Genomic DNA, 14,254 nt, shown 5'->3' on the forward strand with positions numbered 1-14,254 from the left:
TATCAGAAAGCCTTGTCTGATGATGGGGCAGTAAATGAGTGCCTTCTGCTTGCTTCATCTGCCCTTTCTCTGCCCCCACTTCCCAGGCTTTCCATGTTTTGCTGTTCCTTACATGGTGGCAGCATGCTCAGTGTCTCCCTCCTCTCTGCCCTGCATTTAGGAAGGGTAGGGGAGTCCTTCCTCCGAGCAACACAGGAGAGTGCCTGCACCACAGCCACTTTTCTGGGGTGGTCTTTTAACATTATTTAAAAGTTTAAGCGCAGCAGTGGTATAGGGACTTTCCTATGCCACCTCTCTCAGTATATCTTGCTCTAAGGAAGGACCTCCTTGTTTTCCTGAGGCAGAGAGGAGGTGGAGGCATGCTGCTGCTGCTGCTGCTGCTGCATTAGCACCAGCAAAACATTAAAAAAGAGAGAAGAGGAAAGAGGTGGTGGAGGAGGGGTGAAGGTGTGAGAGGAGAGGATAGCAGCTTTCCTCAAGTGGTACCATGTTGTATGCCAGTCCTAGCACCACTGATCTTTCTGTATCTATACACCTCAGACCCATTAGCAGGCCAGCTGCTGTAGTGGCACTCGAGCTCAGCTAGTTCAGTTTACTAACGTAAGCTCCATAAACTATCCAGATGTGACTTCCCACTTCCAGAGCAACTTTCTTTCTGAATAACCGGAAGGCGTCTTGGGGTTTGGTACCCAAGAGGCCCTAGCTTTGTATGTGTGATACTTAACATGGATTTGTGGGTGGCTGAAAGCATAGTCTAATAATTCTTGGCTTTAGACAGCCTTGCTGCTTTTGGCTCTGGACAAATAGTTGGAAAGCAATGTAGCCAAATGCCTCTTGTCATGGCCAGTCCAGCCTGGCTGTTTCCCATCCCAAAACTTCTAAGACAGCTGTGGGAGAGAAACACTTGATAAAGTGTCATTTGTTCTTCTCAGAAACTAGTCCCTCAACCCCCTTATGTCTTCATGATTTAGAAATATAGCTTCTTGCACAGCACATGTGTTTGCGGTGCTTTTTGCTTAGAAAAAAGTATTCGCTCCCAGTGCTAGGAGCCTGACCTTATTGTGGTGTGTTGTGTGAATGAGAGCCCATTTGAATTGGCATCTTCCCTCCTTTCTGTGGGCTCATCATTTTCCAGTATCCCTCACCTTGGCAGTTCCTCTGGGTCTTGCTCTGGCTGCTCAGTTTGGTGGTAGTTATCCCTGTAGGCCGGGAGAGGCCTTAGGAGAGGGCATGGCTATTTCTGGCCGGGCTCTCACAGCATGTTTTCTCTTTCCAGAGGTGAGCAACCTCTTCTCTGCTGCTCTGCTCAGGAAAATGACTACCTGGTGCCCCAAACTCCCCTGGCGGACATGACAAGACATGGGGATGAGGACCCTACCTCTTCAGTGCCTCCCTCTCCTTCCCCCTCTCCCCCCTCTCCAAAATATGCTGTTTGTTCATTAATAGTTCTTCAAGCCACTAATCCTGCTTCCTGCAAAGCATCATGAATGTCTTCCCTTGTTCCCTTGCCATGGAAGCAGCTGGATTATTATTTAAACATCCCTTTTCTCCAGCTCCCATGCCTTCTTTATGTGGCCATGCTATTAAGAATGGAAGTTTTCTCTCTCTCCCTCATGTACCCAAGAACCCCGCACACTTTTTGAGAGCTTGCTGATGTTCTAGACATGTCCTGCTTTCTACAGTTAGGCCATGCTCCTATCTTATTGCAGTTGTTCCATTGAAGTAATGGTTCATCTTTCTGTGTTTATCTGTTTCCTGCTGTGGTTTTACTAGGCCTACATAAGACCCCACTGTTGTTCTGGGCTCACTAACATAGAATAATTTCCGTTCCTGCTTCTGTACTTGGCCATGGCCAAGTACAATTAGATTCCTCACAGCCCATAAATAGGCATTGAAAGGGTATGGAAAAGGCACAGTCTGGTTGTGAATAAGGGAGCGTGGTAGGAGGTCCAGCATGATATTCTCTCTCTCCCTCTCTAGTCCTGCAGGTTGGCTGCCAGAGAGCACTGACTGCAAGCAGCTCCACCAGCAGATTTGGTTTTGGTGCTGAGCCCCAAAGTTCTTTTCTAAGCAGTGGTTTCTTTTTCTGTGGGGACTGGGAATAGAATCCTGTGGCATGTCTGCGTGTTGAATAATAACTGTACTCACTCTGTGCTTGCTGTGTGCTCTCCCTTTCCCCCTTGCTTTTCCCCACCCTTCCCTCCTCCTCCTGCCGCCTCCTCCTCCCTTCATTCTCCAGGACTGTTGTGGGAACTGCAGTGAAAGCGAAGAGGAACCCACTCGCCTATAGGTCCCGCCAGCCTATTATTTCTATGAGCCTGGCCAAGCAGCGAGCTGACTCAACAAAAGAGATGGTACTGGCTTAGCACTGGCTTGGCTTACAACCCAGCGCACATGCTAGCTGTATGAGTGTGGGATCATCGTTTCAGGGTGGCAGCAGACTCCACCCTACAGAGGAAATGCTCCAGGACGGGGGAAAGTAGACACCTCTGCAAAGGTCTTCAGTGTACTGCCGAGGGATCATCCTGCCACACCTTTTCCAGAGCGGAGAGATGATGGCAGGAACTAGTGAAACATTCCAGGGCTGGCCCTGATCCTGGCCTTTGGCCTCCCATCTGCTCACCTGCTGGAGTTTGTTTTATATATTTATATTGATTATATCTATGAATGTATGTATATAGCATATGTACATTTTTAATTGTTGGGGATGGAGGTCCTTTTGTATCTCTCTCTCTTCCTTACCCCAGCGTCCTTGCTTCACCCTCGTGAACACTGTGCACCAGTAACTTCTAAGAAACAAGTAAGCAGCTCTGTTCCCCAAGCAATGGATCCTTTTAATGTTCCCTGTGGAATATTCACCAATCTGTTCTGCTGGTGAAAATGGGTAGAAGGAGAAGCTCAGGAATGGCAGCTGCAATGCAAGAGCAGCCTCCACTGGCATATCTAGTCTGCAGAGACACAATTGGGATAACCTGTGTGTGTCCAGGACTTCCCCCAGATGACTTGCCTTGTTCCCATAATGCACAATGAGAGTGATGGAGAGATGCTAAGGCTTGTAGACATGTCAAGATAATACCTGCAGGTTTTTCTGAGATGACAGGCTGTGGGTTTTTGGTTGGTTTGTTTTTAACATGGCTTAATTTCAAACACTAGAGTAGCATTACAGTTGACTCTCAACTTACACAGGGGTTTCATTCCGGGGATATTGCATAAAGCCAAAATAATGTATAATCAAAACAACCCTTTAAAAACAGTAAAAGGCATGTCCCAGCACTCTCCAACCACCTCTACATTCTATCTGAAGGCTGCACACACTCTCCCAAGGTTGCTACAGACTCTCCCCGCACCTCCAAACAATCTCCCAGGGTGGGCGCAAGGGTTGGTGGGATTGCCAATGTTTCCTCTCCACCACCTTCTGACATTTATCCCTGCTGCCCCCTTTTCTTTGGCCAAGCACATAAAGCTGTGATCACACAAGTTAAATGGAAGCTGGTGGCAGCATACTGGTTTCTAGCTTTAATTTCTTTCTTGAAACTCCAATAAGGCCAGTTTGAGTTGACAAGGAAAGCTGGGGAGGGTTTGTCATTTACCTTGGGAACCTATAAAAGTTGAGTCTGTATTTTTATTTATTTTATTTTCTGGACCACTGTGCCCTATTTTTCTCCCCCAAGAAATGATGTGATTCTGTTGTTTGTCCTAGTAATGTTTTCTAAAGAGTTCACCTGCCAACTGTGCCAATGTGGGAGCATGCATGGATTCGAGCCTAGAATCTTGAGCCCTCTGCACTTTTTTCAAAGGGTTAAACTTCTTGAAAAGTGAGAGGTTTCTAATAAAACCTCCTGGTGTCTTCATTTTTAATGTAAAGCAGGTGCTTGTTCTCTGAATTTGGAACAGCAGCATTGAAAGTGTAGGGTTCACCCTTTTCCCATGCACAATTTTCCTAATCACATCGCACCTCAAAGCTGCTTGTTAGCCTTAGAGTAGAAAAATAGCAGCTTTGTCCAGGTAAAGCTTGGCTCTTTTGGTGAAGAGCTCAGAAAACATTAGGAGATTCAAGTGTAGATGTTTTCTGTATGGTGTAACTAGGCTTGAAAGTCCTAGTCATCTTTCTCCATAGGAATCTCTTCTACAGTCTTCCATGGCTGGGAGCCCAAGGCACCCACAGAGCTGCATTTGTGCCTTCATGAAGCTCTGATAAGTAGACCTATTTATTGCCTGGACTAAAGATTTCCAATCTCAAATAATTCCCCTTATTCTATATCTAGTGTGCACTTCTTCAGTCTCCCAGCAGTTATTTCTAACCTGGAGATTGTGGGTGAGTGGTGTGTGTGTGTGTGTGTGTGTGTGTGTGTGTGTGTGTGTGTGATCTGCCTTGCTCCTGGGCAGTTAACCTCATCTGCTAGTTCACCTATGGTATCTCATGCTAGTGTTGCACTGTTCTTGATAATATTGGAACTATTTTGAACTTGTTTGCTAACTGTATGTCCTGATGATTCATTGCTGTGGTACAGAAGCGGATGCAGTGAACACATTGCCAGGTGCTGGGCAGTTTCATTCTGATGCTCCTGAATGTGGAGCATCAGTCAGCATGTCCCTGAATTAGAAAAGAGCAGCTTCTCTTCATTGTTTTCTGTGTGGCAAATAGATCTTTTGTTACTGCCTTCCATCCTTGCCTGCTCTACACACTCTCACGTGCCTCTTGCAGCCTGTCAGTTAACATCCAGCTAGCAATTCAGTGAGCCTTTCTCATTCCTTTCCTTAGATACTCCAGTTGAACGTGATATTTTATTTACAGACTTACTTCTTCATTGTGTCTTTTCCCTGTCTTCCCTATCTTTTGATTTTATTCTGCCTCTTTCAAATACTTTTGAAAAATATTTCTGATCGTCTGAAAATTTGTCTGAGAATATCATTAGTCACTTCATCCCACATAGTATCTTAGAGCTGATGTACATTTGTAGACGCAACCTGAAAGGCAGAGTTTAAAAATGGAAAGTGGACTGCAACTGTAAATAGAACATGGGCAGGTTTCAGTGCAATAAATATGGATGTCAGTCCCAGTTCCAGATGTTACTGCAGGGAATCCATGTTTTTTAAACTCCTGTGCGCTGTTCACAATTGACAGGGAAACCTGTAGTTTTGTCATTTAAACTTGAGTCCTTTTAGTAATGTTTAAGCGTGACATCCCTAAGACTTGTTATAGGTACATAATGCAAAAGACTAATAAAAAGGACAGTTTCCCTTAGGTGTAAGATTATATGATTTAATAAAATCATCTACTTATTGCCAGTAGAAAATGTCATCTTAATATTTTACATTTAATCAAATTTGGGAATATAGAATATTCCCTCCTTAACAAAAAAACACACCCCTTTCTTTAAAAAGAAATAAAACTTCATGTTCCATCAGTATTATAAATATATATTTAAGTGTAGTTATTGGTGTTAAAACACAGTGGCAAGTTTTGTGTTCTGGTTTTTGAATTGAAGTAGTGGAGAGAAAGAAATGTAAGTTTCAAGTATCTTTTCTTCATCAAATCTAGAAGAAGGAGTTAATTGTCTCCCAATTATCTGTATGGTGGTAGGTGCCTGTTAGGAAGTTACCTTGCATCAGGTCAGATTATGGTCCATCTAGACCAGTATTGTCTACTCTGATTGGCTAGTGACTTTCTTAGGTTCTCAGGCAGAGAAAGGTGTCCCTGAAATTCCCAGCACCTGCTACTCTGTTGTTTTTCATGAGACCTGCTAGATAATGGGCCTGGAACTTCCAGCATACCAATCAGAAACAGATCTTCCCTTGTTGGCAGCCTCTCTAACTAATTAGGAATCTCCCCCCCCCCCCGTATTTTAAAAGTTTGCTTGATTAGCAGTGCAATTCTAATCATGTCTACTCAGAAGTAAGTCCTATTTAATGGAGCTTATTCCCAGGTAAGTAGGGTGAAGATTGCAGCCTAAATCAAGGCCTAGGGTAGAATTCAGGGTTGCACTATGGTGAATGTCTCATCAGTGCAAGTATTGTAGCTTGTGACACAGAACAATTCCACCTCTTGTCCTGCACACCAGTGCTGCTGTGGGGGTTCTCCCAACTCCCAAGCCAATTTTGAGGAGCATGGGAAGAGGGCAGAGGGGAAATCCCTGTTATGCAAACCAGAACCCTCATGCAGGACTTATGCTTATGGGACTCATTAGGTGACTTTCACCTCAGTTTTATGTGTAAGAACTGAGTGTTCCTCCTTTTATTCTGGCTTCGAATTCAAAACTATGGCTGTAGCAATATACTTCTAAGGTCAGGAGCATCTGAGCTCAGTTCTATGAGCACTTCAGAATTGTCCTTTGTGTCTGCCAAAACCCTGGTCTGACTTGTTGGCCTGGGTCTGTTCTCCATTCTCCCTGCCTCTTGAGGATAGGCTTCTGCCTTGACTCTTTCTTTCACCCCATCCCTGTTAAATTTTAAGTTTGTACCTTTGCTTGTTTCTCTTCTGTCTTAATGGGTCTGTGCTACAGTCTGTTAGCAATTCTTCTCTAGCCTAACTCCTGTCTGATTTGGCTTTCCATAGCGGCAGTGAACTTATGTATGAAAGATATAAAATTGTGATATTATAAAATGTATATGCTGGAGATACGCCCACTAAAAGAGTTGGAAATTGGACATGCTACTATCTACTGCCGTTGCCTAGGCAAGAGTGTTTCTGGAATTGATTGTTTCTTTAGAGGGGTGTCTCCGTCTCCCCTCACCCAATGGAAATCCAGGAATAAAAGGACCTCCTTCAAAATTACTGTTGTGTGCCCCATTCATAACTGCAATAGCACTCAGAAACATGATTTGCGAATATGGCTCAAAATGTACTATTTCGACTTTCATCCCACAGTATTTGTTGTAGAAACGCATCACCTCCAGGGTTTTCTAGTGTATATGCCATCTTAACTGAGATGTAGCTGTTATCAGGGGGTCTGATATCTTTCCTTCATCTGTAAGATACAACTTCACAGATATGTATGTGGGAAATGCACAAGAGTTCAACTGCTACATTTTATGCGACTGCACATATTTTAGAAACTGTAGATTAAAGATAGCACTGAATGTGTTTGGCGTTGCTGAAGCCTGTAGAACACATTAGAAGAGTTTTACACAGTGTTGCCATTCCAGTGCAAGTTGGCATCTGCACTACCCCCTGCCCCACCCCCCAATATTTAGCCTTGTAGGACTTCATGAGCCCTGGCCCTCTTCAGTAAGCACACTATTGCATTTCCTATGAAAAATGGCTGGGTGGAAGTAGTTTTGCTATTGGCAGTGGGCCAGGAAGGGAAGTCATAGTGCATGTGGAGGAATAACTTGTTGCTGGCCTTCCCTCATATTTTAAACAACAGGTGTGCTGGAGAAGAGCAGTGTACACTATTCAGAAAATTGTGGTGGGGAGGTGGGAAATGACAGGCTATTATTGAGGGGATAGCCTAGTAAATTTTTTTTACCTTCCCCTCTTTTTAAGGCACTGAATGGAGTAAGTTTGATAGAGTATCGATTTATTGTTGTGGCGTGCTCTGGTCCATGGGGTCACAAAGAGTCGAACACGACTAAACGACTAAACAACAACAACAACATTAAAATTAGGGCTGGCTTAACTTTCCTTAAAACCCTAATGCCTTAAAATTCAATAAATAGTATGGATAGAAGAAAGCATCCCTGCTGCTTGTGAAGCACTTAACCCAGAGGCTTCTGAACGTCTCAGATTCACATAAAATACTTAAACAGTAAAAATATAAAAGGATATACTCTGGAATATGCAAATTAGAAAACCCAAATCAAGCTGGTTTAAAAAGAGTGTGCCATTTGTTTCTACAGCTCAAAGGCCTTCCTAAGAAAGACGGTATCTCTGGAGATTTGAATAGTTAAAGAGACAAGAGGGATGCATATTTAAGATCAGGGATTCCTTCAACTACTATGGGACCCAGACCCTTTGATTTGGGACTTGAACCAGAAGACACAGATGCCCAGGGCAAATATTACAAAATATATGCAGCCTTCTCTCTGCTGACAACAGCTATTGGGAACAGTCACAGTTTGCACTCGTGAAAACTTTTCAGAGGCAGCCCTATGTAGAACACATTTCAGTAACCTAATCCAGAGATTATTATGGCATGTATCATGGTGGCTAAATTGTAACTGCCCTGTTTGTGCCAGTATCAAAGTACAGCAGGCAGCAAGCTTACTCTTGCAAGCCTGAGCTGACCTTGAATAGGGTAAGCATCTAATCAATGTCAGATCAATTACTCACAACCAGTCTGTCTTTGAGCTGAGCTTTGATTTCTTAGCCCTACCAATAGGGATGTGTGGGAATCTGTTGCTCAACCACAAGGGGAATCCCCATAGCTGACCCAATATATTTTAGCACCTGAGGCGAACCACAAAGTGGTGCCCCTCCTCACCAGGCAAGAAGCATGACATCAGGAGAGGAGGGAATAAAGAACAACATTGGGATTCGCTGCCCTTGTGGTCGCTTCTTTGAGCCTCTGGTGGGCTGGCCCTGACCAGTCCCTGAATCCTTTGTAATGCAATGCAGGCAGGCCCACTTGCTGTAGCCAAGGACTTGCATGTGCTTTGTGGCCCTCATCCAGCCCTTCACTACTTGGAGCAGGGGTAGGCAACCTAAGGCCCAGGGGCCGGATGCAGCCCATTCGCCGCCTGAATCCGGCCTGCGGACAGTCCGGAAATCAGCGTGTTTTTACATGAGTAGAATGTGTCCTTTTATTTAAAATGCATCTCTGGGTTATTTGTGGGGCATAGGAATTTGTTCTCCCCCCCTCCCCCCAAAAAAAATTTAGTCCGGCCCACCACATGGTCCGAGGGACGGTGGACCGGCCCATGCCTGAAAAAGGTTGCTGACCCCTGACTTGAAGGCACCTATTTAAGCCTCTTACTTGGGTCAGCATAGAAGGTGTGAAATAACTCTTAAAGGAGCCGAAGCTGCTCAAAACCAGTTCTTGCCTAACGGGAGAACTGGTGTTTTGCACTTAACAGCACTAATCCAGGGTGGGAATTCAGCATTGCACTCTTCACTAGCAGGATTCCTTGCACAGACACTGGGTTAATTGAATTGGGGCCCATGCAATGGTGTGTTGTCACTCTTCTTGGTAAGAGTGAGCCACTGAACTTAGGTTCTCTGAAATTAAAATTGGATAAATCATACATGTTGATTCAGCTTTCTTTGTTTAGCTAGCAAAAAGAATGCATTGGAAATACCACCAGGCTGCAACTGAAGGAGTAGCAAGCTGTTGAGAAAGCAGCAGCTTTGGAGCTGAAAGACACCCACAATAGAGAGGTTTTTAATACCCAGGCCCTTTCTACCCAAGATAGTTTATTCACTCACTACAGCTGCAGGAGCATAACTTCTAATTAGGGCTGCAATGTGTGGCCAATTGATCAGAAGGAAACCATTTTGATGGCTTAAAGTGAGATCCCCATTTAATCAGTCGGCAGATGTTATCTCCTTTTTTAAAAAAAGAAGTGTCTAACAGTGCTAATTGAAACTGCATATGGCAAGCAACACTTTAGAAGAGGTATTGCCTCGTAGGTGAGAGAAAATGAACTGCCTCTTTTAAGATGATGCCTCCTGCGACACATCTAAAAACAAGCTAATCTTTTATGCAGAACTATTTTTTCTCAGAAACAATCTTTTGCACACTTAACTGCTAAAATTGTGATTTGTATGACTGAGTTCCTTTAATCGATAGTACCCCAAGTTTGAATGTTCTTGAATTCATCCTGGATGGTCTGTGCTCTTGATGAACATAACCTGCACCCTTTTGCAATCACTGCATAATTTGTCTACATTTGTTGTGTTTAAAGTCTGGGTTCACTTTACATTTTCTAATCCTCTGCAGAGTTTAGCATCTAATGCCATTGGGTGTCTGTACAGCTATGCTGCAACAGATGCTTGTTCTCATACCTCCTACCCTCATACCTGGATTAGCAGGTAAAACATCTTACACTGTATTTCCCCGACAGGCCTAGCTTTTGACATTTCAGCTTCAGAAGAGAGGTTGATGGGCGTGTAAGCCTGCTGCCATATATAACATAATCGCTTAACAGGGTAACATTTAGTTTATGTTAAAACAAGTCATTGTGAGGGTGTGTAATAGTGCTCTCTATTGGGCTGACTGTAGCTAAAAATAAGAAGAGAAAAATCAACGTTCTGTGCCAGGGAAACTTGCATTTTGTGCTTAAAACAAATTACGTCAATCCTGAAACTAATTAATTTGCATAATGTCAGTATTGCACTATTTTTGGTATATGCAAGGTTCAGATTAATTTGGCAAAAGTGGGATTGGCAGGGATGGGGTGGGCAATGGAGCACAGATAATGAGATAGGAGGAGGAGGTTTATGCAGCTGCCTAATTATGAACCCCACCCCACCCCCCAAAAAAAAGTATTTCCGGGGCATGTATGTCGGTCAACTATTAGTTGAGGGCTCTGGTCTTGACAGTTCTTGGAGGTGGGAGCTCTTCCCAGAAGAGACCAAGGATGGCCCTTCTCAGCTCAAGGCTTTGGTTAAATAGCTGTTATCAAGAATCCTCACTGTAAGCGGCGGAGGGGGGGAGAGAGATCTCTTCCCTGTTCTTTCACCCTGCCAAGAAGGAGCGAGACACGATCTCCGTGCTGCTGTTTCTCCCCGACGACGTTTCCAAGGCGATGAGAATGGCGGAGCAAGGGGTGAGCTGAGCAAGCAGAAGCAGTCGGCGCTCTCGCTAGAGGGCGCCTGATTTTTTCCCGCTCTAGCCTCCTGTTGCTTGCAAGGGTTGCGCCGCGGATGGAGGCAGATGGGGGTTGAGCGGAAACTGCGGCTGAGGGATATTTTGAGGGGGAAAGGAGGTCGGTGGTGCGCAGCACGCGAGGTGGTCTGATGGCACATGGGATTCCTGAGGGCTTCAGCAGCGTGCGTCCTATTCTACGTCGCTATGCAAGGAACATGCTTAGGTTTCCTTTGTCGCTGGGATCGAATGGAACAAAAAGGGGTTGCTTTATTTTTTGGCCACACACCTTAGTCTTTTAAGAGTATACCTACATTGTTGTGGATTATATAATTTTTAAAGAGTCATGTAAGATCAACTATCAGTAGATTTGTCTCATTTGAAGGTGTTTTCCAAACAGCAGGACAACCAATGTTTCAGTAGATCTGTTGAGGTTTTAGCAGACGTGGCAATAAAGTTATATCCTTCGTTTTGGGGGCTCTCTGTGCCTCGGCCTAGCTAGTTCAGCCTGTTGGGCCTAGTAGCTGTCTGTATGGGGGTTTCTCTGAGCTGGTGATGCAGGTGCTGTAAATTGAGAGGAGGAGGGAGGAGGAATCTGCAGGCCTGAAGAAAGAGTTGGGCCCTGTAAAGAGTTTATATATATATTAAACTGAGAGAACTAACAGTTAATGATCTCTGTTAGAACTTAGCAGAGCTGGAGCTGAAGAGCTGAGCAAGAAAGCACTCAAGGGCAGAGGGGAACTGTAGGTTTTGGAGTTCCTTGCTGTCTAGGATATGCTCAAACCAAGATCTCTGTTTGAAACTGTAGGGGGACATATTTAGCAGGGGGATATATCCTGCTCCCCGCCCCCCATATATATGCCCCTCATCCATAGCTGTCAATTTACAGATTTGAAAATAAGGGACCAGCAGCCAAAATAAGGGATTTTGCTTAGCTTATGCATGTCGGGGCTGCCGTCATCCTGGCATGAGGAGTTCCATCAGCCCTTCCCCATCAGAGAGAGGGAGGGAGACTCTCCTGCGAGCCCGACATAAGGCGGTTGGGGCACCGCTGTGCACGCTGAAGCGCCGCCCTTCTGCGTCCCTCCCCACCCCCTTCTCTTCCTCCTCCCTCAGGCCGCCTCCTCAGCCGCCGCTGCCACCACTGCCTCCGGCTTCCCATGGCATCGCAAGTCTCGCAAGAGAGGGGCTGCCTGCCCACCCGCCGCCACCCGTCTCCTCACAACACGCCCCTGAGGGGGAAAAGGGATAGATGAAGACACGGCAGCTCATGCGCGCTCTCTCTCAAGGCGGAGGACCCTGAGCCGCTGCTTCCCTCCTGAGCCGGGCGAGCATGAAACCCGGGAAATTTAAGGGACATCATCAATCCGGGACAGCAGCGGGAAATGGCGCTGGGATAAGGGAGTTTCCTGCCAAATAAGGGACAGTTGACAGCTATGCCCTCACCCCTGAGACTACAAACACTCAATAATAGCATGTGGTGTCCTGCTTCTTCCCTGAGCTAACTGCAATCCATACTGAAAGTCTGCACTGCAGGCGCTACTGACCACGGTGTAAAATGGACCAGTTTAAACCACAAGCTGAGTTGTGCAGGCAGTGTTGCTGAGCAGGCAGTGTTGCTGAAGAAGCCCAGTGTTTGAGAGGTGCCAATTCTGGCAGCACAAGTTTGATGAGGGGGCAGGAATGGTTAACTTTCAGGATGATCCGACGGCCTTGGTGCAAGGGCCCTTAGATTTGTCTTGTCAGTGACCATAGTAGGTAAGATCTCCTAACTCCTATGGAGAAACGACCTTTTTTGTTGCTTTGATTATGCGGTGCCGGTGGGAAGGGGGAATTGGTGCCGTTGTTAAATCTGCTTTAACATGCACAGCCACCCAGTCTTTCCCCCTCAAATCCTTGCAGGCGGCACTTCCAGCACGTGCGCCGCGCGGGCTCTGTCTGCTCTATCAGAGGCTCATCTTGTTTACACGAGATTCGTCGTCTCGACATGACAGGCCCCTTAACTCGCCTCAACCGAGGCGGGTTTTGCTTGCACAACGGGAAGGGTGGGAAGTAAACACGTGGGAGGCCGAAATGCGTTAAAAAGGAGGAGAGGAAGCAGCCTCGGATGCGGAGGAGTGCTTTCCTCCTTGCCGATTGGATCGAAAAGCGCCGGGCGCTCCATTCCCGGAGCTGGGGCGGGGGGCTCCTTCCCCTTTCTAGCCCCGCCCCCTGCCTTGGCGACGGGACGTCCTGTACCTCCGACGGACGTGGCTCCGCACGGTTGACGCCCGCCCAGCCTTGTCTTGGAAATCTCCAAAGAAGGGCATTTCGCAAGCTTACAAAGGCCGTTGTTGTTCCATTGTTGAAATGCCCTTGTCCTGACGAAGTTCTTCCTAATCTTGACTCAGAATCTAGCTTCCTGTCTTTTGGAAACGGTGATAAAAACCATTGTGTTTCTCCCCCCCCCCCACCCCTGATCTACCCAACCAGGATAGAACAGGAAGAGCCTTTTTATTTTTCCTTTTTGCTTCTTTGGAGAGTGCCTCGTGGTGTTGCTTGTCTTTTCCTTAACTGTACCTTTATACGTGGTGATTGTGGGCTGCCCCTGCTGTAAGGGAAAGTGGAGGGTGAAGTGAGGTTAGGAAGAGGAGGAGGAAGAGGCTGGCGCTGGCTGGGTCATTTGAACACATCTCTCTACCTCGGCGCTTAGCAACTCCGCTTCCTTCCCAGTGACAGCTCCGCCTCTCCGATCGGGAACAGTATGTGGGGTGGAAGGCTGTCTGCCTAATTCTGGAATCATTTACACTGACTTCAGATCTGCCAACTGCGGCTGCAAAAGGACGGGGAGGGAGGGGCGCTGTGGGAGAGAAGAGAAAAAGATGAAGGCCCCTTTGCTATTCTTGCTTTGTAATTTACACAAAGGGGGGGAAAGGGAGGGGGACAGCTCCTTTTTATAGCTGAGTGAAGAGTACTTGAACCTCTAAGGTAGTGGCTAACCAGGCTATGACCCTCCTGTGCTTGTTTGACTCCAACTCCCAACAGCACCCAGCCAGCGTGGTCAGGGATGAGGAGAGCTGTAGTTGCCCACTGCTCTAGAGGAGTGCTGCGGGCTGGGGGTGGGGTAGGGAATAGCATGGTGTTTTCACTCACAAATGTTTCTCAGCGAAACAGAAGCTCTTGATCCTGTCACCTCCCCTTTCATTGAGCATTGTTAAGTGGGAATTTTGGTTTCAGATTGCCATTTTTAAAGGGGGTTCCAAAATTTGATGAGCTTCAAAAAGGCACAGGTGTAAGGACACTTGAGGGCTGTAGGTCCAATGATTTAGGCTGTCAATGTTCATGGAGCTACCTCATTCACTGCAGGTCCAGGTAAAGAAGCCTAAGGCATCTTCTACATTCCAAAGCAGCTTCAGGAGGAGATGCTTTGCAATGTGAATGGGAAGGAGTTTTTATTCCTCTCCTGTCCACTGTCTTCCCCCCTGCCCCTCAAATAAACCCCAACAACTTCTCACCTAGCTGATTTTACT

General features: G+C 46.1%; 1 protein-coding gene across 2 annotated transcripts in view; it reads left to right on the top strand.

The window, feature by feature from the left end:
* The window catches only part of GRK6 (G protein-coupled receptor kinase 6), a 33,398-nt gene extending 26,623 nt beyond the window's left edge, over positions 1-6,775 (top strand). Inside the window, exon 16 of one of the 2 annotated variants that reach the window (XM_083428994.1) lies at positions 1,277-6,775. In XM_083428994.1, the coding sequence (XP_083285120.1) occupies positions 1,277-1,282 (6 nt within the window). In that variant the 3' untranslated portion in view covers positions 1,283-6,775. The remainder of the gene's footprint in view (positions 1-1,276) is intronic. The other variant, XM_083428993.1, reaches the window with a different exon arrangement.
* Positions 6,776-14,254: the final 7,479 nt, after the last annotated feature.

This window comes from Podarcis tiliguerta (genome assembly GCF_965153285.1).
Source record: "Podarcis tiliguerta genome assembly, chromosome: 2".
In the NCBI taxonomy this organism is placed as follows: Eukaryota; Metazoa; Chordata; class Lepidosauria; order Squamata; family Lacertidae; genus Podarcis; species Podarcis tiliguerta.